Source organism: Kalmanozyma brasiliensis (genome assembly GCF_000497045.1).
Source record: "Kalmanozyma brasiliensis GHG001 unplaced genomic scaffold PSEUBRA_SCAF3, whole genome shotgun sequence".
Lineage (NCBI taxonomy): Eukaryota > Fungi > Basidiomycota > Ustilaginomycetes > Ustilaginales > Kalmanozyma > Kalmanozyma brasiliensis.
In genome coordinates, this window is record NW_015961970.1 from 1,897,351 (window position 1) to 1,917,891 (window position 20,541).

At 58.1% G+C, this 20,541-nt stretch overlaps 8 protein-coding genes across 8 annotated transcripts; 4 read left to right on the forward strand and 4 right to left on the reverse strand.

Annotated features, from left to right (window-relative positions):
• Positions 1 to 393: 393 nt before the first annotated feature.
• On the forward strand, positions 394 to 5,466 carry PSEUBRA_004566 (Protein kinase domain protein; the record flags this gene model as incomplete). Its single annotated transcript, XM_059465326.1, has 1 exon — positions 394 to 5,466. The coding sequence occupies one exon, from the start codon at positions 394 to 396 to the stop codon at positions 5,464 to 5,466; it is 5,073 nt and encodes a 1,690-aa protein (XP_059320566.1).
• A 123-nt stretch (positions 5,467 to 5,589) lies between these two features.
• PSEUBRA_004567 (NADP-dependent oxidoreductase domain protein) lies at positions 5,590 to 6,630 on the reverse strand (the record flags this gene model as incomplete). Its single annotated transcript, XM_016438118.1, has 1 exon — positions 5,590 to 6,630. One exon carries the CDS (start codon positions 6,628 to 6,630, stop codon positions 5,590 to 5,592), a length of 1,041 nt encoding a protein of 346 aa, XP_016291642.1.
• Positions 6,631 to 7,088: 458 nt separating this feature from the next.
• Positions 7,089 to 8,801, forward strand: PSEUBRA_004568 (Elongator complex protein 4; the record flags this gene model as incomplete). The annotated part of the gene is made up of 1 exon (XM_059465327.1): positions 7,089 to 8,801. One exon carries the CDS (start codon positions 7,089 to 7,091, stop codon positions 8,799 to 8,801), a length of 1,713 nt encoding a protein of 570 aa, XP_059320567.1.
• A 159-nt stretch (positions 8,802 to 8,960) lies between these two features.
• On the reverse strand, positions 8,961 to 10,262 carry PSEUBRA_004569 (Ferritin-like superfamily; the record flags this gene model as incomplete). Its single annotated transcript, XM_016438112.1, has 1 exon — positions 8,961 to 10,262. The coding sequence occupies one exon, from the start codon at positions 10,260 to 10,262 to the stop codon at positions 8,961 to 8,963; it is 1,302 nt and encodes a 433-aa protein (XP_016291644.1).
• A 3,438-nt stretch (positions 10,263 to 13,700) lies between these two features.
• PSEUBRA_004570 (Major facilitator superfamily) lies at positions 13,701 to 15,158 on the forward strand (the record flags this gene model as incomplete). The annotated part of the gene is made up of 1 exon (XM_016438096.1): positions 13,701 to 15,158. One exon carries the CDS (start codon positions 13,701 to 13,703, stop codon positions 15,156 to 15,158), a length of 1,458 nt encoding a protein of 485 aa, XP_016291645.1.
• Positions 15,159 to 15,448: 290 nt separating this feature from the next.
• PSEUBRA_004571 (Small-subunit processome, Utp11) lies at positions 15,449 to 16,399 on the reverse strand (the record flags this gene model as incomplete). Its single annotated transcript, XM_016438121.1, has 1 exon — positions 15,449 to 16,399. One exon carries the CDS (start codon positions 16,397 to 16,399, stop codon positions 15,449 to 15,451), a length of 951 nt encoding a protein of 316 aa, XP_016291646.1.
• A 619-nt stretch (positions 16,400 to 17,018) lies between these two features.
• PSEUBRA_004572 (Cytochrome c oxidase assembly protein CtaG/Cox11) lies at positions 17,019 to 17,936 on the reverse strand (the record flags this gene model as incomplete). Its single annotated transcript, XM_016438122.2, has 1 exon — positions 17,019 to 17,936. The coding sequence occupies one exon, from the start codon at positions 17,934 to 17,936 to the stop codon at positions 17,019 to 17,021; it is 918 nt and encodes a 305-aa protein (XP_016291647.2).
• A 675-nt stretch (positions 17,937 to 18,611) lies between these two features.
• Positions 18,612 to 20,477, forward strand: PSEUBRA_004573 (P-loop containing nucleoside triphosphate hydrolase; the record flags this gene model as incomplete). The annotated part of the gene is made up of 1 exon (XM_016438100.1): positions 18,612 to 20,477. One exon carries the CDS (start codon positions 18,612 to 18,614, stop codon positions 20,475 to 20,477), a length of 1,866 nt encoding a protein of 621 aa, XP_016291648.1.
• Positions 20,478 to 20,541: the final 64 nt, after the last annotated feature.

Consider the following 20,541-nt stretch of genomic DNA (forward strand, 5'->3'; position numbering starts at 1 on the left):
TTGGTCTCTGAGACTGAAGTGTGACGTTTGGCAGAGGACAAGCAGCGATCCGAGCCATCCTGGACCTGCAGCTTGCAAACACAACGAGCGATCAGCACACGCCGCCGTGAGGTCCCCTGGCTTCATCAATTCGACCATCACCATCCTCGTCGACTGGATTCGGCGCCGTCTACCATCCACTGTAGAAGCCGTCGGCACACCTACCTCATAGACTTGAGCGGCCAATCATCCCGGTAGACACGCCGACAGCACTCTCTTCACGTCATCACCGTCCGCTCAGCATCGGAGCATATACCCGCCGATCGCTAGTATGCAATTCGCTCGAACGACTTGATTGCAGGCTCTTCATACTGCTTTCCCCGTCCGTTCGCTTAAGGGCAGGTGGTGCTCACCATGCATCATTCGCGCCCGTCTCTGAACGGAGCCGACTCGAGCGCGGCATCGTCAAGTCGTCTCTCGGATACATCGGCGCCATCGCCTTCCTCGTCCGGCCAAAACATGCTGCCTCCTTCGCAGTCGACTCTTCGCTTCCCATCACATGCATCGCCCGCTTTCAACCCGCCCGCCTTCTGCCCGCCTGACCTGACACCAGTAGAAGCGCGTCGCAGATCATCGCCCATCCATGCCAACATAGCAGCGTACCCATCGCAGCCTGATCGCCGCCGCCAGAGCCTTGCACCAGGGGCAGCGCAACGCAAGTCCTCGGTGGACTATGCACAGCCATTATCGCACCAGATGCCGCCCGCACGACACAGCGACTCGCCAGCTGGTCCCGCCTCGGCTCACATGTCTCCTGCACTCAAGTCTGCTCCTGTCGCCTCCAACACAACGCTCGGCAACTATCAGCTCGGTGACTGTCTCGGTCGTGGCGCTTTCGGCTCCGTCTATCGAGGTCTCAACTACATGAACGGCGAGACCGTCGCCGTCAAGCAGATCCAGCTCGGTAACATACCAAAAGCAGAGCTCGGTGAGATCATGTCCGAGATCGACCTCCTCAAGAACCTCCATCATCCCAACATCGTCAAGTACAAGGGCTCCGAAAAGACAAAGGATCATCTCTACATCATCCTCGAGTATTGCGAGAATGGTTCGCTCCACCACATCTGCAAACGATTCGGCAAGTTCCCCGAAGGCCTGGTCAGCGTATACATCTCGCAAGTCCTCGAAGGTCTCATCTATCTGCACGATCAGGGTGTCATTCATCGCGATATTAAGGGCGCCAACATTCTCACTACCAAGGATGGATCCGTTAAGCTAGCCGACTTTGGTGTCGCTACCAAGACAGGGGCCATGAGCGAGTTCGCCGTGGTTGGCAGCCCCTATTGGATGGCACCCGAAGTCATCGATCAGAGCGGCGCAACTACGGCCAGCGACATCTGGAGTGTTGGCTGTGTCGTTGTCGAGCTGCTCGAGGGCAAGCCGCCCTACCACTTCCTTGCTCCTATGCCGGCTCTCTTTCGCATCGTTCAGGATGACTGTCCACCATTGCCCGAGAGTGCATCCCCTGTCGTCAAGGACTTCCTCCTCCACTGCTTCCAGAAAGACGCCAATCTGCGAGTATCAGCTCGCAAGCTTCTTCGACATCCTTGGATGGTCAGCGCCCGCAAGCAGCTTCAGCAGCTCAAGTCGGGTGGCTCCTTACGCATCGGCGGGGGCGCTCCCTCCAACACGCCACATGAAGAAGCGGTTAAGAGTGTCCAAGAATGGAACCAAGCGCTCAAGGAACCGCCCAAACAAGTAGTTCAGCGATTGCAAGAACCCGAGACGGTTCGAGCTCCTATGCAGCCCAGCCTTCGTCGAGTCAATGCCATCGCTGCTGAGCTCGGAACAGCCAAGCCCTTGGCAGGCCGAAAGCAGCGTCACAACAGCCGTCCTACGCTACCTGTCGACTTCAGCCCACCACATGCACTGCCACGCAAAGATGTGATGGCCGAGAGTGGTCTACGACCATCGTCCAAGCTGCTAGGGTCTGCTCATGGGAGCAGCGCCGGCTCGCCTGGTAATCTTTCGCCCAATCCGAACATCAGACAACCTCCTTCTCCATCGCCGGCTAATGGATCAGGCTTCCGCACGCCCATCGCTGGGGCTGCACCTGCGACATCCTTGATGGACCATCGCGTCAAATTGGCAGATTTGCAACAACCAGAGAGCGTCGATGACAACTGGGACAACGATTTTGAAGAAGATATCACCACTACCAAGATTGCAGCTCTTGAAAGGTCCTCATCTTCGGAGGGCAAGGATCTGTCGGCTAAGCCGAAAGCTGAGTCTGGACCTGATCCGCCTTCTGCGAATAGAGATGGAACTCCTCCTTCAGCACCTGCCCGCACGGCGATGGAGGCGGACTTCGATCAGCGCACCATTCGACCCGTCGCCAGCCCCATCTTGCGCAATGCTGCTTCATCCCCACAGGTGCGCGGGTCTGGACAGGCCGCTAAAGACAGCTCGGCATCTTCGCCCCTTGCCAGCTTCTCCAACGATATCGATGAGGGCGATGACTATTCGGATCTCGTAGGAGATGGTCAAGAGGATGTCATGAATCGACGCATCCGTGATCTGCAGATGAAGAACAGCGCAGGCAAGCGACTCTTCCATCCCAACGATCTGGCCCGACTCGCTAGCCCTGGCGCCGGTGGCAAGTCTTCCGCCCACAACGATCTTGGGCTCGGCTCGCCGTCTCGACCCACAGATCGACGCAGACAGGCATCGTCGGAGGCACTTCGCAGCTCATTAGCCGCCTCAGCCACTCGCGCTCCCTCCAATCCTACCAGCCCGCAAACTACCATGCGTTTCGAAAAGGATGAAAAGTGGAAGCAAATGCGTCGCACCTTGGGCAAGTACTCCGAAGACCAGTCTGCTGAGGATTATTCGGATCTCTTTGGCAAAGGCGACGAAGGCAACAACAGCAAAGACGACTCACTCGGCAGCGGCAACACGCTCCAGCTGACGGCTCGGCTCTCGAATCGATCGTGGCTTCGCGACGACGAGGCTGACGAGGACGATCCGTTCGCTGAGATCGACGAAGGATTCAATGCCGAAGCCGACCTCGAAGCCAACGTGGCGCGCGACCAGCATGCCCGCATGTGCGCCTTTGTCTCCGAACTGGTCGAGTCGCTGGATACTGGCTCAGGCGTTGAAGAACTGCTTCAAGTGTGCGAGGATATCGACCAGGTGCTGACCGACATGCCCGACATGAAGGCTCAGCTTCTGATCTCACACGGTGCTCTGGCTCTCATCCAGCTGCTCGAGGCAGCCACGGATCGCGAACTAGCGACACGATTGCTTGGCATCCTTAACCTCATCATCTTTGAGGACCCGGAAGCGCAAGAAAGCCTCTGTCTCATCGGCGCCATTCCAGTCGTCATGACCTTTACCACGAAGAAATGGCCGCACGACCTTCGACTTGAGGCGGCGCACTTTGTCTTTGCCATGTGTTCCACCTCCCGGCTCACGCTGCAGTTCGTCCTGAGCTGCCGTGGTCTCCGTACGCTGGTCAATCTCATCGACGAGGACTACCTTGAGCAGAAGGATCTGGTCTGGATCGGCGTTGGCTGCGTCAGCAGTGTGCTGGAACTGCAGAGCCCTGCTTCTCGCAACGACTTCTGCCGCATGCTTGCTCAGGAAGGTCTACTGGAGCCCTTGTCTTCGGCGCTGCAGAGCGTCATTGACGACGACGAAGACGAGTACGCCTCGGAAGCTCGTGCCAACATTCTTCAGATCCTGCTGATCTACTCGCAGTCGGACAGCTACCTGAAAAAGCAGGTCGCTACACGCAGCGTCCTTCGCCGGATCTTGCGCTCAGCGTCCAGACTTGACGCCGAGTCTTTAAGTCTCATGCTCAAGATCGTCAAAAACCTGTCTATGTCTCCGACGATCCTCGATGAGATGCAAAACGCCAACACGATCGAGATTCTCACCAACGTCCTCGCACAGCACCACAGTGGCCCGCATGGTACCGAGATGTCGAACCAGGTGCTCAACACCATGTACAATCTCTGTCGACTGTCCAAGTCACGCCAGGAGGAAGCCGCACAGGCTGGCATCATCCCGCAATTGCTTCGTGTGGCTCGCACGAACTCGCCTCTGCGACAATTTGCGCTGCCAATTCTGTGCGACTTTGCACATGCCGGCAAAGCGACTCGCAAGATGTTCTGGCAGCACCGCGGTCTCCACTTCTACCTCAAGCTGCTCGAAGATCCCTACTGGCAAGTCTCGGCGCTGGAGAGCATCCTCGTCTGGCTGCAAGACGAGACTGCGCGCGTCGAGGAAGTCTTGCTGCAGTCTGCGTCGATCGAGTCGCTGCTCTGTATGTTTGCAACTAGCAAAGCCAACTCGTTCGAGAACCTTCTGGAGCCCTTCGTCAAGATGTGTCGGCTCTCCAGCGGCATCGTGGCTGCCATGGCGCGCAACACGCTCTTTGTCAAGCGGTTGCTCGAACGCTTGTCGCACCCCAAGGCCGTGGTCCGGCTCAATTTGCTGAGAATCACCAAGATGGTCTGCGATCTCAAGGGCGATTCGCACTCGCCGCTGGTGGAGCAGCTCAAGGTGTACGACGTTGTCGAGAAGCTGAGCAACAAGGACAATGCAGTGCTGGTCAAGGAGCTGGCACGCGACATTCTCAGCCAGCGACACGTGGAGCGGGAGGCCAGCAGAAACGTCAGACGCACGTCGTCGGATACACACATGGGCGATGGCACTCGCACTTCCGGCAGCAGTCCGAGCTCGATGCCTCCTCCGCTTCCCAGTGCCGCTCTCGGTCAGCTGGTCGGTATGCGTGCTTCCGCTCCGTACCGGCGCAAGATCTCGAACGGCACCGCCGGCGACGCTGGCGATGTGTCGTCCAACAGCGTCGCCAACTCGATCATTCACGAGCGATCTATCTCGAGCACCTCTCCTTCCTCCTCCGTTGGCGCTTCGATGGTAGGCACACCCTCCGCAGCGCGCAGCACAGCGATGCGCAACCTCGTCGGCAGGCTGAGCCAATCGCGACGTTCCATCACACCAAATCGCGAACTCGTGGGTCCCAATCAGCGCACCTCGCCGCTGACGACCATGGACCCGCTCCCGCAAGGCGAGGCTGTGCGACCCCGGCAGAACTCGCAGCCGCAGCTCGGGTCCAAAGCACCGCAGGAGGGCTCACCAGAATCGTTTCCGGGCAACGAGAAGAAGCTGTCCTCTGCCCACCTGGGACTGTCGAGGGGGATGAGTCCGAGGGTGAGAAGCATTTCGAACGAGATCAAGCGCGCAGCGGCGTATGCGCAGTTGGCGGGTGCAGAGGAGCAGAGGTTGCACAAGGTGCCCTCGTTGCATGCGTCGGTGGATGTGGGAGCGAGGAGGGCGCAGATGGAGGAGGATGAGAATGAAGAGGTGGATGAGTTTCAGGGATCGGACAGGGATCGGACGATGAGGCCGCCCTCGAGGAGACCTATTCCTTCGCTGCCTTCCGGTCATCGGTTCTCGCCGTAGATTGTGGACTTGCATCGCTCAGACACGTACGGAATGCACACACTTTCCATTCTTGCACATGAGCATGACGGCTGAGCATGAGATTGCTTCCGTATGAATCATTCTCTAACCTCAAAGTCTACATCAATGGTGGTAAGCAGGCGCGTTGGGCTTGACGATCTCCCACGCCTCATCCACCGCCTTGACCACATCTTCCGGCAACTCTCCCTTCTCGAAATCCCTCAGATTGCCCTCGATATGGTTCTTGCTACTGGCACCAATGATCACCGCATCGCCATGCTGCTTCTTCAGTTGCGAGTGGTGCATCATCCATCGCAGCGCCACCTCTGCCAGCGTCAATCCATGTTTGTCCGCAGCGGGCTTGAGCTTGTCCAGCGCCTGGAAGTAGTGGTCGTTCCAGTAGCGTGCGCGGTACATTTTGCCTTGGGCTCGTTCGGGGTCGAATCTAGATCCTGATTCTGGCGTTGTGTCTTTGGCTAGTTGACCGGTGAACAGGCCGCCGCCGAGGGGGTTGTATGCGTAGTAGGCGATGTTGTTCTTGCGCAGAACTGGGAAGAGTTCCGACTCTGCTGAGCGGGTGATGGAGTTGTAGAGGCCTTGATAGACGGAGGGTTTGACCCAGTTGTTTTTGGTCGTGATATCGACGATCGTTTGAACTTCGTCGGCGCGGTAGTTGCTCACGCCGAAACGTTTGAATTTGCCCTGTTCATACGCCTCATTGACAGCCCGAAGCGTGCGCTCCAACTCCACCTCCCGATCGGGAGAATGCAGGTAGAACAGGTCAAAGCTGTCCGTGCCGAGCGCCTTCAGACTGTCCTCGATCGCACGGGCAATGTCCGCAGGCTCAAATGTGTAGCGCGACTTGGCGGGAAAATCCGGCTTGCGCGCGGACGGGAAGGACTTCGTGGCGATCTGGAAGTGATGCGAATCGGAGGGAGTGGTGTAGCCCAGCTTGGAAAGATACTCCTCCGAGGTGCCGAGGCCGTACATGCGCGCTGTGTCGAGCTCGGTGTGTCCATGAGAGGCAAAAATGTCCAGGATGGAACGGCAGTCATCGAGGTCGTGTACGCGGGATTGTTCTGCACCGGGCGCGCCGAATGTCATGCACCCGAAGACGATCTTGACGGCTGTCTTGGGCGAAGGGGTGGCGGCGGTGGACGACATTTCGGGTGTGAGACCTGTTGAGTTTCGATGCGGATTGGTGTGGGTGGCGGGTGATGGTCGGGAGGCAAGGGGAGGTGGCGCGCTCGGTTTAGTGGAGGTCGAGGCAGCTGCTATGCAAGAGATGTCACGCCATAGACACCAGCAGTCCCACCCTGCTCGCTCTTGCCGCCGGGACAGTTGCCGTCCTGCATTGGGCAGCCGGTGCGCTGGTCAAAGCGTTTCGAACGATGATGCTCGGCGTCCTCGGCTATACACTCCGACGGCAGAAGGTGAATCTAATACAGACGTCAATCGCTTATGCGATGCTGACTATTGCTACTCCTCCACCTCGAAATTTTGGACATGCTCGAAGCCATCTTTCATGTTTAGGACCCTGTTGCCTCACTTCTTGACCTTTGCTCCAACACTGCGCAATATCTTAACAGCTTCTCAGCACGAAGGCCATCTCTGCGGGCGTCATGTCGTCCTTCAAGCGGCGCATCAACCCCTCTTCGGGCAGCTCTGCGTCTTTGCCGCTGCCAGCGGGCGTCAAACCCTCGTCCTTCTCCTCACCCGTCCCGCTCATCTCGACCGGCGTGCCTGCGCTCGATGACCTCCTGTCCGGCGGCGGTCTCTCTTCTTCCTCCTCGTTGCTCGTCTTTCCCTCGACCGGTACAGCCGCTCAATCAGCTGCGCAGATCGGTTCAAGCTCTTCGACACCCGCTGCGTCCGCCGAGACGGACCACGCTGCCCGCGCCGCGGCCGAGCCGTACGCCGAGCTGCTGCTGAGCTACTCGATAGCGCAGGGGATCGCTTCGGATCACATCAACATTGTCATTGGCGAGGACGTGTGGGGATTGGTCAACGGACTGATGGCGAGAGCAGGGGATCTGGATGACCAGCTAGTCGCTCGACTCGGGTCGAAGGCCACAGCGAACGAGGAGGCGGACGCGGGACCGTCTGACCATCTCAATGCCGTCGCTGATGAAGACGACGTCGAGCCTCATGCCAGCACGTCCGCTCTGGAAGCAGGGGCCGAAGGGGGGAGAGGAAGCGAGCAGCGCGAGAGGGAGATGAAGATCGCATGGCGCTACCACAGCATGAAGCAGTTCAACACGACGGTCAACGAGCCCAGCACAGAAGCGATACCTTTCTGCCAGACGTTCGATCTGAGCAAGCGTATCGATTCACGGATCATTCAGCATGCGATGGACACTGGTAAGCTCGAGCTGGTCGACACCTCGGCCTCGTCATCCGGTAGCAGCGGGATCAACTCATACGAGCTCGCGTACACCGCTATTGAAGCAGCCGCGTCGCGTTGTCGCCAGCTCGCATCCGCATCACCCACCTCAGCGCCACCCGTACTACGCATCGCAATCCGCTCACTCGGTTCGCCCTCTTGGGTCGTCCCTCGGGGTCGCTCCCGCGCAGTCGAGTCAGTCCGCTTCCTCTCCCGACTCCGCCGTCTGCTCCGCACACACTCGCTCTCTCCCACCGCACCCCTTCCCAGCATGTCCATCCTTACACTCTCACCGCACCTCCTGCGCCCCACCACTCCGCCAACCAACCTAGCCCATCGTCTGGTGCACAGCGTAGACGCGGCCATTTCGCTGTCGGCCTTCTCCCCCTCCCCCGCTCTGCGCAGCGCCTTCCCAGCGTACACGGGCGCAGTGAAGATCCTGAATACCCCCTCTGTGGGCACGCTCACCAACCCCTCCATCCGGTCCTCGGTGTTGCGAGGTATGGGCGGCGCCCCGGCCGGTGGGAGGGAAGGCGGCGCTGGTGGAGGGGAGAACAATCTCGCGTTCAAAGTGCGACGCAAACGGGTGGTCATCGAGACGCTGCATTTGGATGTGGAGGGCGGGGTGAGCGAACGACGGACCAAGCCGGCCAAAGGGGTGGAGGTCGAGACGGCCAACAAGACGGCTGCTGCGCCGAGTACGGGTGGGGTTGGTGGTACATCGGCTCGGAGACCAACAGAAGCACCGACTGCAGGGCAAGTGGAGAAGGGACCCAAGAAGTTTGGCGGATTGTCGTCGTTACGGCAGCGCGGACTCGCTGTCGCCGCTACCGCTGGAGGACAGAAGGAGTACGCAGTGGAAATGGATACTGCCACACAGAGGTCGCACTCACACACAGCAAAGCCCCCGAACAGAGTCGCTAACTCCCGCGCGGAAGATCTGGAATTCTAACTCTTTCCTTCACGCAGTCACACGTAAAAGCTTTTGAACTTCATGGAATGGGATTGCGATGCATAAGGGAGTGTCCATCGACATTGGCTATGAGAAGTGGAAGACGAAAGCGAGTGTTGTAGGGTTACGAGTCCACAAGGGCAAACTTCATGCCAATGCTTAGGCAGACGAGCTGGGGGCGACGCTGCTAGGCAGGGCCGCGGTAGGCTGAGCGTCAGGGGCGTTGGTGGGGATGGCAGATGCGATGCTCACCGACGACGAGGCGGCATCACTTGCACTGGCACTAGCGCTAGAGCTCGAGCTGGTCGACGAGCTCGACGAAGCACTCGAGCTGGAGCTTCCGCTTGCGCTGGAGCTGGAGCTGGCGCCGGAGCTAGCGGCAGTAGCACTAGGCGCAGCGGGCAGGGGGATGTTGACATACCCAACTGCGGGGCCAGCGATCGTGTTGTCGTCCGTCACAGCCGAATTGTCGCTCGTGACCACAGCATACATCTGGCCGCCGGTAAGGTTGCTGGGCAGAGTGACCGAGGAACCGTTGCCGGAAAGCTGCAAGAACTGGGGACCTGTGACACCCTGGATGACGGCGAGGTAGTTGGTCTGCGTAGCGTTGGTAGCGTTGTAGTTGACAGTGACCTGCTCACCAGGGGTGAAGGAGCCGTTAGCCGCACCACCCGACAGGGTCAACTGGGGGAACGCGGTAATAGGCAGAGTGGCGTTCTCAGGGCACGACTCGATGAACGGCGCAGCGAGCGAGTAGACCTGCTGGAAGTCGAGAGGAGTAGCGTAGGGGCTAGGGATCGAGTTACCGCCGTCGGCGGTTTGGGCGATCAGATAACTCTGATGCTGTCCCTCCACCACCAAGATGCTGCCAGCCACGGTGAGGTACTCTTTTTCAGTAATGTTGCCAGCCGCCCCGAGGTAGGCACTCACTCCAACGCCCTCGAGCACACGAGCCGTGGTGAGGAAGCTAGAGACGTCCTGGACACTAGAAAAGTTGTAGGTGCAAGCGGGGACGGACTGGTTGCCGAGTGCGGTGGTGAGCAGCTCCACGTGGGAGGCTTCATCTCGGCCAATCGAGTAAATTCGATCGCGCACCGACGCGTTGTAGCCAGCATCCTCGAAGTCCTGGGCAGACAGCTTGGAGAGCGATTGGTTGTAGAAGGTCGCCTCGAGGTGCTCAAGCGTGAGAGCATACTGGAGGATTTGGGTGTCGTTGAAGGTGGTGGTGGTCGAGTTGACGCTGCCGGTGGAAGTGGATGCCGCTGCGGACGAGGATGAGGTCGCGGAGGAGGTCGACGAGGAAGTGGCTGAGCTCAGGGCGCTGGAGGCACTGCTGACAGCCGCAGAGGGAGTAGGGAGAGCATCCGAGGATGAGCTCTGATCCTGGCGACGCAGCAGGGGCGAGGCTGAGGCAGACGAGGCTGCGGCGAGAGCAAGGACGAAGGAGGTGGTGAGCTTCATGATTTGAGAAGTGCGGGATGTGGGTGATGGGGTGTGAGGGTGGATGCAGGAATGGTCCACTGCGTATATATACTTCTGAAGGAGATTGGCAGTCAGAGTCTTCGGCTGAGATGCAGCGAAGATCGAGAAGAACCGATGTACAGGGTGCCGGAGGCAAGAAGAGCTGACGAAACGGGGACAAAGCTAGACCATGCACGGTGATGTGCAGGCTGTGTAAGAGAGCTCCAGCCGTCGGTCGGCAAGATTCGCTTGTCCTTTGATTCACAGGACAACTTGCCCCTCCTCGACTCTCTTCCCTTGCTGCTTCACCCGATTCTTGTACCAACAAGTCATGATCGTCGTGCGTTCCTTTTCGGCTGCGTCCTGTGATGCTGTTTGCAATTGTCTCCGCAGACTCTCAAGCGACCAGGACAACACGTCCCCAAGTACGGGGCAAAGTCTGCGTACGACCTCGTGGCAAAGCAGTGCTCTGTGCGGTGCTGTCGGCACGTCAAAAACACGGGGATGATGAGTAACCCCGGCCACCAAAGTCTCGGCCCATGTGGGGGGTTTTGAGCGTGGAATCTCAGTCCGCCCCGAGATGATGCGCGCATCTGGCAGCAAAGGTTCCACCTTTATGAGATGACACTGGCGCCGCCGCGCGATGAGGGGAGACAATGAATGAGCACCGTGCACCGTCACACTGACGAGGCTGCCGGCGGTGAACGGTCCACAAACGGGCTGTGTGGCCTGTGTGGGAAACGATTTGGATGTGAGACATGCCGGCCCGTCTGTCATAGAGCCTTGATTTCATGCGCGGTTGTCCCAAACGAAAACGCCGTGGTTTCCCCTCTTCACGGCTTGCCGGCTTCGATTCCCAGCTACCGCGCTTCTTCTTTCCATACGGATCATGCTATGACATGCAGAAGGATCCACGCCAAACACAGCTGTGAAGAAGCACAATTATTACAAGCAAGAAAGACGGAGGTCTACTTTGGGCGGAAAGATCGGTTGAGCTCGTCAAAAGGCGTGCCGGAAGGATTCAGAAGCTGGGAGCCACAGCCGTCACCACCGTCACTGCAGTGTCATGGCGCAGTAGCAGGTCGTACTCCGCGGAAAGGATCGAGGCACACGGCGCAGGCCCCGGCATCTATTGAGCCACTTGCGTGTGACGGCGGCAACGTCCAATATGGCGAAATCGTTTGCCCTGACGTCATGCTGTGCGCTTCCGAAAGCATTTTCCAGAGACAAAAGTAGTCAAACTCTAACATTCTTTACTTTTGCAATCTGCGATCTGTCTTCGGTGATCACCCGATTGCCCACTGCTCAACAAGACGGCCGTATCACGATTATCGGCTTTGGCACGCACACAAATCGAGCTTGTCACCATGGCGTTCTATCTGCTGATCGCCCACGGTGGTTGAAACTCAATTCAAGGCTGCTCTCTGAACAAAAGGCCGACAAATCAATGTCTGCCCACGTCCGTGCTGCCCACCCTGAGTGTTATCTGCGGTGCATGCGATTGGCTCATCGCGATCAGGCAGGAATGTGGGGTATCGCTGCGGATCTTACCGCCTGTCTCATCGAATGACCACATGGTCTGGCTCCCATTGTACGACGGATTTAGGGCATGACATACATGGTCGCGTGACGATCGGGTTTGGCTCGCGACGAGAGCGTATGTGCGGTTGAATCCGTCGCAGAAGCATAGAATGGTCGGCTTTGAGGTCGTAGAAGGGCTTCGGTCAGGCGTGAGTGGAGAGAGCATAAGTCCGACCCTTCTGGTTCCTCAAAAAGATGGAGATCCGCCTACTTACTGATACACCGTGGTGAGAAGGCCGTAACCCCGACGACCGTACCAAGAGTGAACTTACAACCAGAGCAGCCGACTTCCTTTACAGTCATCTCTCGTCTTCATTTGATATCAGGCCAAACTCTCGGCTCGCTCGCTTGTCATACCGAAGCCGGCTCGACAGGTAATGGCAGAAGCCTCATTCGGCAGCCAGCGACTGTCAAGAGAAGGCATCTTGAATTCGGTCAAAATTCGGCGATATGACCGGTCAACTTTCGTGGGAGGCGGAATAAGTGACATCCGTCGTTCTCCAGAGCCGAGACCGCCATCAGCCGCTCTCTTCCCGCGTCCGCAACTCGAGGCGATCCCCCAAGTAGCCGCCACGACCTGGTCTGCCTTTGTGGCGCACAAGCTCCTTATTCCGACGACAATTTGCAAATCTTTGGTCCGTCCTTCAGCCCGACTATCTCGGGTTCCGTGTTTTCTCATCCGTTTCTTTGCGGCTGTGATTGGTCATTCAGCTGACAAACTTGACGATGATCGTATCAAGACTCGACAAGATAGCAGAGATAAGGTGAAATGCGATGGGAGGGGCAGCAGGCACTTATGTGACTCGTACAGCCTTGATGGTACACCTCGGCAAGGACGACGCCGGCGCTGGCGTTGATGGATTTGGCCGAGAGTTGATTGGCCCGCAAACACAAAGACAAAAGGCAGTTTCATGGCGTGAGAGCTGTCAAACAAAATTTAAGATTTTCTTCATTTCACTCTCCTCTCAGGGTCTAGATGGCGCGAGAGCAGAGTGCCAAGCTGTCCAATCACGCCGCACCATGGCAGTGGACCATTGACTCGACCGTCGTACCGAACCATACCGAGTTTGAACTCAATCCTGCATCGACGAGCGAGCGGCGGAGCAGCAATACGGACAGGGCCACCTGACCAAGTGTTCAGAGGTCTTGCCGCTCTGACTCACCTCTGAGCTCTCTTGCGCTCTCTCTAATCATCGCGGGCCTCGACTGCTAGATTAGGGTCTCTTACCCCGCAAAACTTGTGCAAACCAGGGTGGACTATCTCCTATCTTCGCAGATACCGCCTTCCCACACCTCTGTTCCTGTCCACCATCCTCACCGTCCGCCCTGTAGTACGGTCCTTCCTTAGTGTCTAGAGATCGGCCCCTGAAACGGTATCACCGGCACGGCTTCCCTGCTCCAGTGGCGCTTCATACCGAGACGCTCACCTTTATCGAGCGTCGTACTTTGATACACTGCAACGCAGAGCCACACTGGCCTTCATCGCATCGCATTGCATCTCTACCCACAATCTCGTGACGTGCATTCGGTCGTTGCCGTCCAGCGTTGCATTCCCTCTCACTTCATTGCTGCTGCACCTGTCATCCCACCTCGACAATTCGCGCCCTCTTCGATCGCCTATATCTACTCGGAACTTTTCCCTTCATCACCTGCTCCCTCCCCTTCCGCGCACATCTATCCATCGTCTTGGGACTTCCCCTCTCTTCTAGCCGAGCCTTCCCTCCCACTTGAGTCTGGACCCGCTTCGACAGCCTCCGGTCTCTGCTCGTCATTGTCCCCGGTCGTCGTCACGATCCTCGCCCACCCCCCACCCTCATCCACCAAACCCGGCTCTTAGCGCCGTAGTCATCGTTCACCATGGGCGCCCTTCACCAAGCGCGCGTCTTCCTCTGGGGCGAGAAGCCCGCCACCAAGCTCGAACAGCGTCTGCTCTACAAGATCGACGGCGTCGTCATGACCTTCTGCACGCTCCTCTTCCTCTCCAACTACCTCAACCGTGCCAACTTCTCCAACGCCTACCTTACGGGCATGAAGGAAGACCTCAAGTTCCACGGCAAACAGTTCAACCAGGTGCAGTCCATCTTCACCGCCGGCTACATCATCGGTCTGTGGCCCAACAACCTGATCCTCCAGGTGGTGCCGCCGCGGTTCTGGTTGCCCTTCTGCGGTGCGATGTGGGGGATCCTCTCTGCCACCCTGGCTGCTGCCAAGACGCCGCAGCAGGTGATGGCGATCCGCTTCCTGCAGGCGCTGTTCGAGTCTTCGACCTTCACGGGTTGTCACTGGATCCTCGGCTCGTGGTACAAGGAGGAGGAGCTGGGTAAGCGCTCCGGTATCTTCTCCACCTTTGCGCAGATGGGTTCGCTCTGGTCCGGTGTTATGCAGGGACGTATCTCTCAAACCATGAATGGTCACTTGGGCCTCAAAAGCTACCAGTGGCTCTTCCTGATCGATTTCGCCCTCGCTATGCCTATCGCCATCTTCGGCTTCCTGCTCTTCCCCGACACGCCGCGCAAGACCAAGGCCTGGTTCCTCAGCGAAGAGGAACGTCAGTGTGCCGTCAACCGTCTCCCCCAGCACGAACCCACCAAGATGTCGTGGAACCTCGTCAAGCGTGTCTTTGGTCGATGGCACATCTATCTCTTCGGGTTGCTCTTCGGGTTTGGATCCATGCTCGAGAGTGCCGGTATCAACAGCGTGATGGGTTTCTGGTTCAAGAGTCTCAAGTTTAGCAAGGCGCAGATCAACTACTACCCGCTGTCGCTCATCAGCATTGCGATCTTCACGACGATCTTCGCGGCGTACATGACGGACTACGTGGGCAGTCGATGGTGGGTCAACCCGTTGATGGGCGTCATTGTCAGTGTGTCCTCCATCATGCTGCTCGTGTGGGACATTCCGTATGGGGCCAAGTTCTTTGCCTTTGCCATCCAGGGTGCGGGCTACATGGGGCAGGCGACCAACTTTGCCTGGGCCAACATCGTCTGCGCGCAGGACGACCAGGAACGCGCCATGGTGCTGGCAGGCATGAACGTGTTTAGCAACATCGTCAATTCGTGGTGGAACTTTACGTTTTTTGCTGCCACCGATGCACCGAGGTACACCAAGGGCTGGATCAGCATGTTCCCCCTCAGCGTGTTCGTTACCGTCGTCGCGCTGGCTATTGTCTATCTGGAGAGGCGCGATAAGAGGAACGCAATGGGCAGGTACGCCATCGAGGAGGAGAAGGTTCAGGATAACACCTACACCCTGCCCGCCCAAGGAAAGACCAGTGCCGACGGCGACGACTCCAGCTCGGACAAGCACAAGGCGTGATCGGATGGAAGAGGGATAGCAATGTTTCGTGATGTGCTTCAGATTTAGTAATGGTACCTTCTTCGCTATGCATCTTCCGAATGTCGGGATGGGATGTGACAATTTGAAGCGCGTGCGTGGATCTAATCCGCGACGAGTCGCAGAGGCGGGCCGCAGCCTCTCATTGAGCACTTCATGAACGCCACATAGCGTTGACAGGACAACACCCGGCTCCGAGCGTCCGCAGCAAAGGGATCGAGATGCTGTTGCGTACAGGAAATATAAGTACATTTGCCATCAGTCTGAAACACTCAGCGCTTCCTCTCCTTGCCAAACTTGTACACCTTCGCCACCTTCCCCTTCTTCTCCCCATCCTCGTCCTCATCATCGGTATCCACCAATGCCAACCCATTCTTGGTCACTTTCCCTTTCGCCACGGCGTCCGTGAGACTATCCTTCTTCTTCTGCTTGACCACCTGACTTCGGCCGCCCTTGTGCGTCATGAGCGCGCGCACGAGATCGAGCTTCTCCGCAGCGCTCTGGAGCTGGTCCAGTCTCGCGTAACGGGATTGCAGCTCTGTGACGAGGTAGCCGTAGTGTTTTGCGCCTTTTGACGATGTGCTGGTTGTAGATGGGATAGGGGAGTCGTCGTCTTCGATGTCGGATGTGTCGGAGAGATCATCTATCCACGATTCCTCGGTTTGTGGTGCTTGTGATGCTGATGGAGCGTTGTATGCTCGGAGAGCGTCAGCGTCGTCCAGCCAAACGGTCTTCTTGCCCGTCGTCCCGCTGCCTTTCCCCTTCCCAACATTCAACAGCCCCGCCCTCTCCAGCGTCTCCCTCCTCCCCGCTTTCGCATCCACCCACTCCGCGCCCAATCCCCCCACAGCAGGCGCCAACCTCTCCACTAACCCCCTCACCCTCTTCCTCTCGCCCACAATCGTCCGTCGCACATACCCCACGTCCTGCGTCCGCAGCAGCGCCACCACGTCGTTGTCCAGACTATCCCCCGGCCTCGCATGCTGGTGAACGCCCTTCTTGGTGCTGGAGTTGATCATGCCAAAGTAAAACTCGTCCTTGTTTCGCATGGCTGCTTTTTCGGTCAACCGCTTGATCTGGGCCGCCTTGCGGTGGTGATCCTTCGCACGCAGGACATAGTCTTTGTGCTTCTCGAGGAGACCTAGTTTGGAGCGCCCGACGGGTTGGGAGCGCTCCTTGTGGTTGCGCCGATGCACGGCGTTGCGTAGTGAGGAGCCCGACATGTTTGTGAATTCGAAAGGGGACGGATGCTGCTTGCAAAGTGCGGGATGGCGATAGAGTTACGGCTGGTACAACCGGGCCTAGTTTAGACTGCTGGAAACGGCGTTACTTGTGGGTCTGCTTCGCTCGGAGAAAGCGATGGAATGATCGAAGGTCGGAAGATTACTATGCGATGCGTGTGAGAGTGCTGGTAGATGTTGGATGCTGGGTATGTTCGAAACGCTAGATGGATGGTGACAAGGAGTAAGTCGTAGTTTTGGTGGTGGAGCAAAGGCAACTCAGCAGCTGTGAGAGCAGCTTGCCCATGCAGCCCCGGTGAACTTCCAAAAATTTCAAAAAGTGGGACAACGCACGTGACAAGACCCTGAATCGCCACTTTTTATAAGCTTGGTTATGAGTCGGCATAACAAATCCACCAGTTTCTGCCGCCTGCTCATACGACGAAGCCGCTCTGTGAGGCTCGAGCTCACACGATGAGATCTCGGAGGTTGAATAGATGCAATTGCAGTGCTGTAAAAGTGTCTAAAAGGCGAGGCAGATGTGGTCTCGGCTGCAGCTGGGAGCATGCAAGGCGTGCATCATTGTCACTCGATCAGCCTCTAAGATGTGAAGCAGCAGCGTTCAAAGATCCTTCCCAACAGTATACTTGCTCAGATCGGTATCCGGCTCGAGCTGACCGCTCTTGGCGTTCCTCCTTGCGCTGAAGAACGTGTAACTCAGCACCACGTCATCCACCCCCTTGGTGCTCGGGTCGTCGAGCACGTCCGAATCAATAAAGAAGAACACGGGGAGATCGACTTCCTCGCCCGCCAACAGCTTCTGCTCTTCAAAGCAGAAGCATTCGACCTTGGCAAAGTACGGTGCGATGCGGTCGGGCGAGACGTTATACGTTGCGATGCCGATAATGTCTTTATCGCTCTTGTTTTTGGCGGTGTAGAACGCGAGAGCTGTTTCGCCGGGGAGGACGTAGATCTCCTTTTGTTGCGGGGTGAAGGACCACGGGATGGCGTCTGAGGCGTCGGCGTTGAACGTGACGCGGATTCGCTTGGTGGGCGCGTTGGTGCTCGGATCGAGGTATGCGGGGATGAGACGGGAGGGTGCGAAACGCTCGGGATCCGTGATGGGCGTTCCGGAGAAGCCAGTGGCCGAACAGAAGGCGCGGTAGAGCGGGACAGCAGCGTAGCTGAAGCCGAGCGTGAAGACCATCAAAGCAGCGGAGTACATGAAGAGCGACTGGTTGCGCCGCTTGTACGACTCGCGTTGACGACGCTGGAACTCTTCGGTCAGGGCAGCCGCGCGGGTGGTCGATGGGGTCCGAGAGGTGGGTGTCGGCTCGGCAAACGTGCGGGCTGAAGTGCTGAATGGCGAAACGTGCGTTCGAAGCAGCGATGGTCTCGATAGTGATGTCGAGAGTCGACTCGGAAGGGTTGTGGGTCGGCTCGCTTCGAGCGCCCACGAATGCGCCATTCGAAGCAGTGGCGAGCCTCGCTGGATGCTGACGGGAGAGCGACGAGCGCAGGCCATGCTCGAAGTTCGCATTGATGATGTCGCCACCGCGAATGCGGATGATCCTAGCGCTGATCGAATCATGTCGAGAGGCTGAGACGGCTCAAGAATGTCTTGAAGTAGTTGGAGGATGAGGACTTCATGTCAGCAAGGTAAGGGTGCAGTCGAGAAGAAAGCTCTAAAAATGTCGCCTCCGTTGACAGCCGACATCCGAATCCTCCGACTCTTTCGGCTGGCTTACCTGATCTTACCCCCGACCTGACCCTTTATTGAGACACTGCTTGACACATGGCAGCGGAAGAAGGATTTGAATGTACCGGTGCGGTGGAACCCTGAGCACAGGTCTACCTGCTTCCCAAGTCCCAGAGCATTGTGTCGCCGTCAGAGCCGGCTTCACCATCTCCAAGATCTGTGCTGAAATCGCCCGATGAGACTTTGACGCGCCCACTTGGAAGATTTGGCGGCAGCGCAAAGGCCAGCTGTCATTTCAGTTTGGGACCCTGACGAGCTGCAGCTCGACCATCATTTCATCCAACGGCAACGCCGACTCCTTCAACGACTCAGCCGGCTGAGCCGCTTCAGCGATCGGGCCTGCACCCGGAGCAGCACACCATCGTATCACTTGGTCTACAGCAGCTTGATCGAAACGGATCAGCCGCCCTCTTCCTTTCCCACACCAGCACACAGCATCGCGTCGCATCGGACACCATGCCGACAGCCAAGCGCAAAGCCACCGCCTCGCCGGCCGCATCCGACGACGATGGCGCGCTGGAGATAGGGCAGCCTCTCGACGCTCAGTCAGCCCAGGCACACGCCTCTTCCTCGCTCCAAACGCTCGATGGCGACCTGCGCCAACTCGACCTGTCCACACTCGAAACCTACCTACCGGGACAAAAGCGACGCGTTCTCGAAACTCTCGTCGGCTGTCTCCCATCAATACCCACAGCCATTACTGAGCCCGTCGCCCCGACATCCGCACTGACCACAGAGGACGAAGACGCGGCGGTGTTTCACGATTCGAGGAGCAAGGATGCCGACACCGACGCCCGCCTTCGCGCATCCTCATGCGTCGGCCTAGAAGAAGAGTGGCACAACCTGCACGGTATGCTGCACGCAACCGTCACGAAGCAGGAGAGCAACAGCTGTCTGCTCATCGGCGCGGCGGGGGCGGGAAAGAGTTTGCTCGTCGGTTCCGTGCTCGATTCGATCGACGCGAGCGAAGGTGGGGAGGAAAAGGCGTATTATCACGTGCACCTCGCGGGTACGATCCAGATCAACGACAGGTCTGCGATGAAGGAGATGGCGCAGCAGCTGATTCTTCAGGGTGCGTTCACCGAAGAGGACGTTGGGGAAGCGATCGACGCCGAAGCGGTGGAGGACGAAGAGTCGGACGGACCAGTCACCCGCCCAGCAGGGGACCACGTCTTTGGCGGGGACGCCGACGATTCTGATTCCGACGAGACCGCCACCCTCACCGCAGCAGCAGACGAGGCCGCCGAAATGGATGAGTTGGCAGGGGCAATTCTGAGCTCGCTCAACAACATCATTGCGCACATCATCGCGTTGCTCTCCACCACCTCTTCGTCTGCCGCACGCAAACCGCTCATCATCACGCTGGACGAGTTCGACCTCTTCACGGCGAGACCGCGGCAGGCGATGCTGTACTGCCTGCTCGACGCGGTGCAAGCCGCAAGCTACGGGGCGGGCCTAGCGGTGGTCGGGCTGACCAGTCGAGTGGACACGGTGGATCTGCTGGAGAAGCGTGTGAAGAGTCGATTCTCGCACCGCATCCTCCATGTGAGGCCGGCAGGGTCGTTTGAGGTGTTCGAACGAATTGTTCGGAACGCCCTTGCCCCGGTTGCCATCCCGTCGGAGGGACAAGGCTTCACCGAGGCATGGACGAAGGACATCTCTTCTCTCTTTGCGCATCCTCACTTCCGGGATGTCCTGCGTGGGGTGTACGAACTCACCAACGACGTTCGCACGATCTATCGCATCCTCACGCCCACCATCGCACGACTCTCCGTACTCGATCCCACATTCGACCTTCCCCACCTCCTCGCAATCACATCGACCGAGGTCTCCGACGGCCTGACGCACGTCCTGCGTGACCTGACCGAACCCGAGATGGCCCTGCTCATCTCGATCAAGCACCTCCAAACGCGCGATCGGCCGGTGTTCAACTTTGAAATGTGCTTTGACGAGTTGCGGCGCTTCGCCGCTCGAGACGCCCGTGAACGTCAAGCCGCCTCGACGGCAGGGTCGGCCGTGACAACGCCCTTTTTTGCGGATCGCAAGATCGCCTTGATGGCATTTCACGCGCTGCTCAACTTGGAGGTGCTGCTCCCGGAAAACGTGGTGGCGTCCTTGGCCATGGCGAACCCCGTTGCCAAACCCAGCGCCGCGCCGTTCGCAAGCCAGACAGGCAGGGCCAACCAGAACACCATCAGGAAGGAGTTTTGGAAGGTCAGATGCGTTCTTTCGCCCTTTGCCATCGTAGCCGCCGTCAAGGATAGACAGCGTCAGGTCGGCATCAGTTCAAGTCTTGTCAAATGGGCCAGCTCACACGGCTAGACACCACCAATCTTCATCAAACCATCAGCATTGCGCGAGGTGTGTTAGAGTGAACACAGTGAGA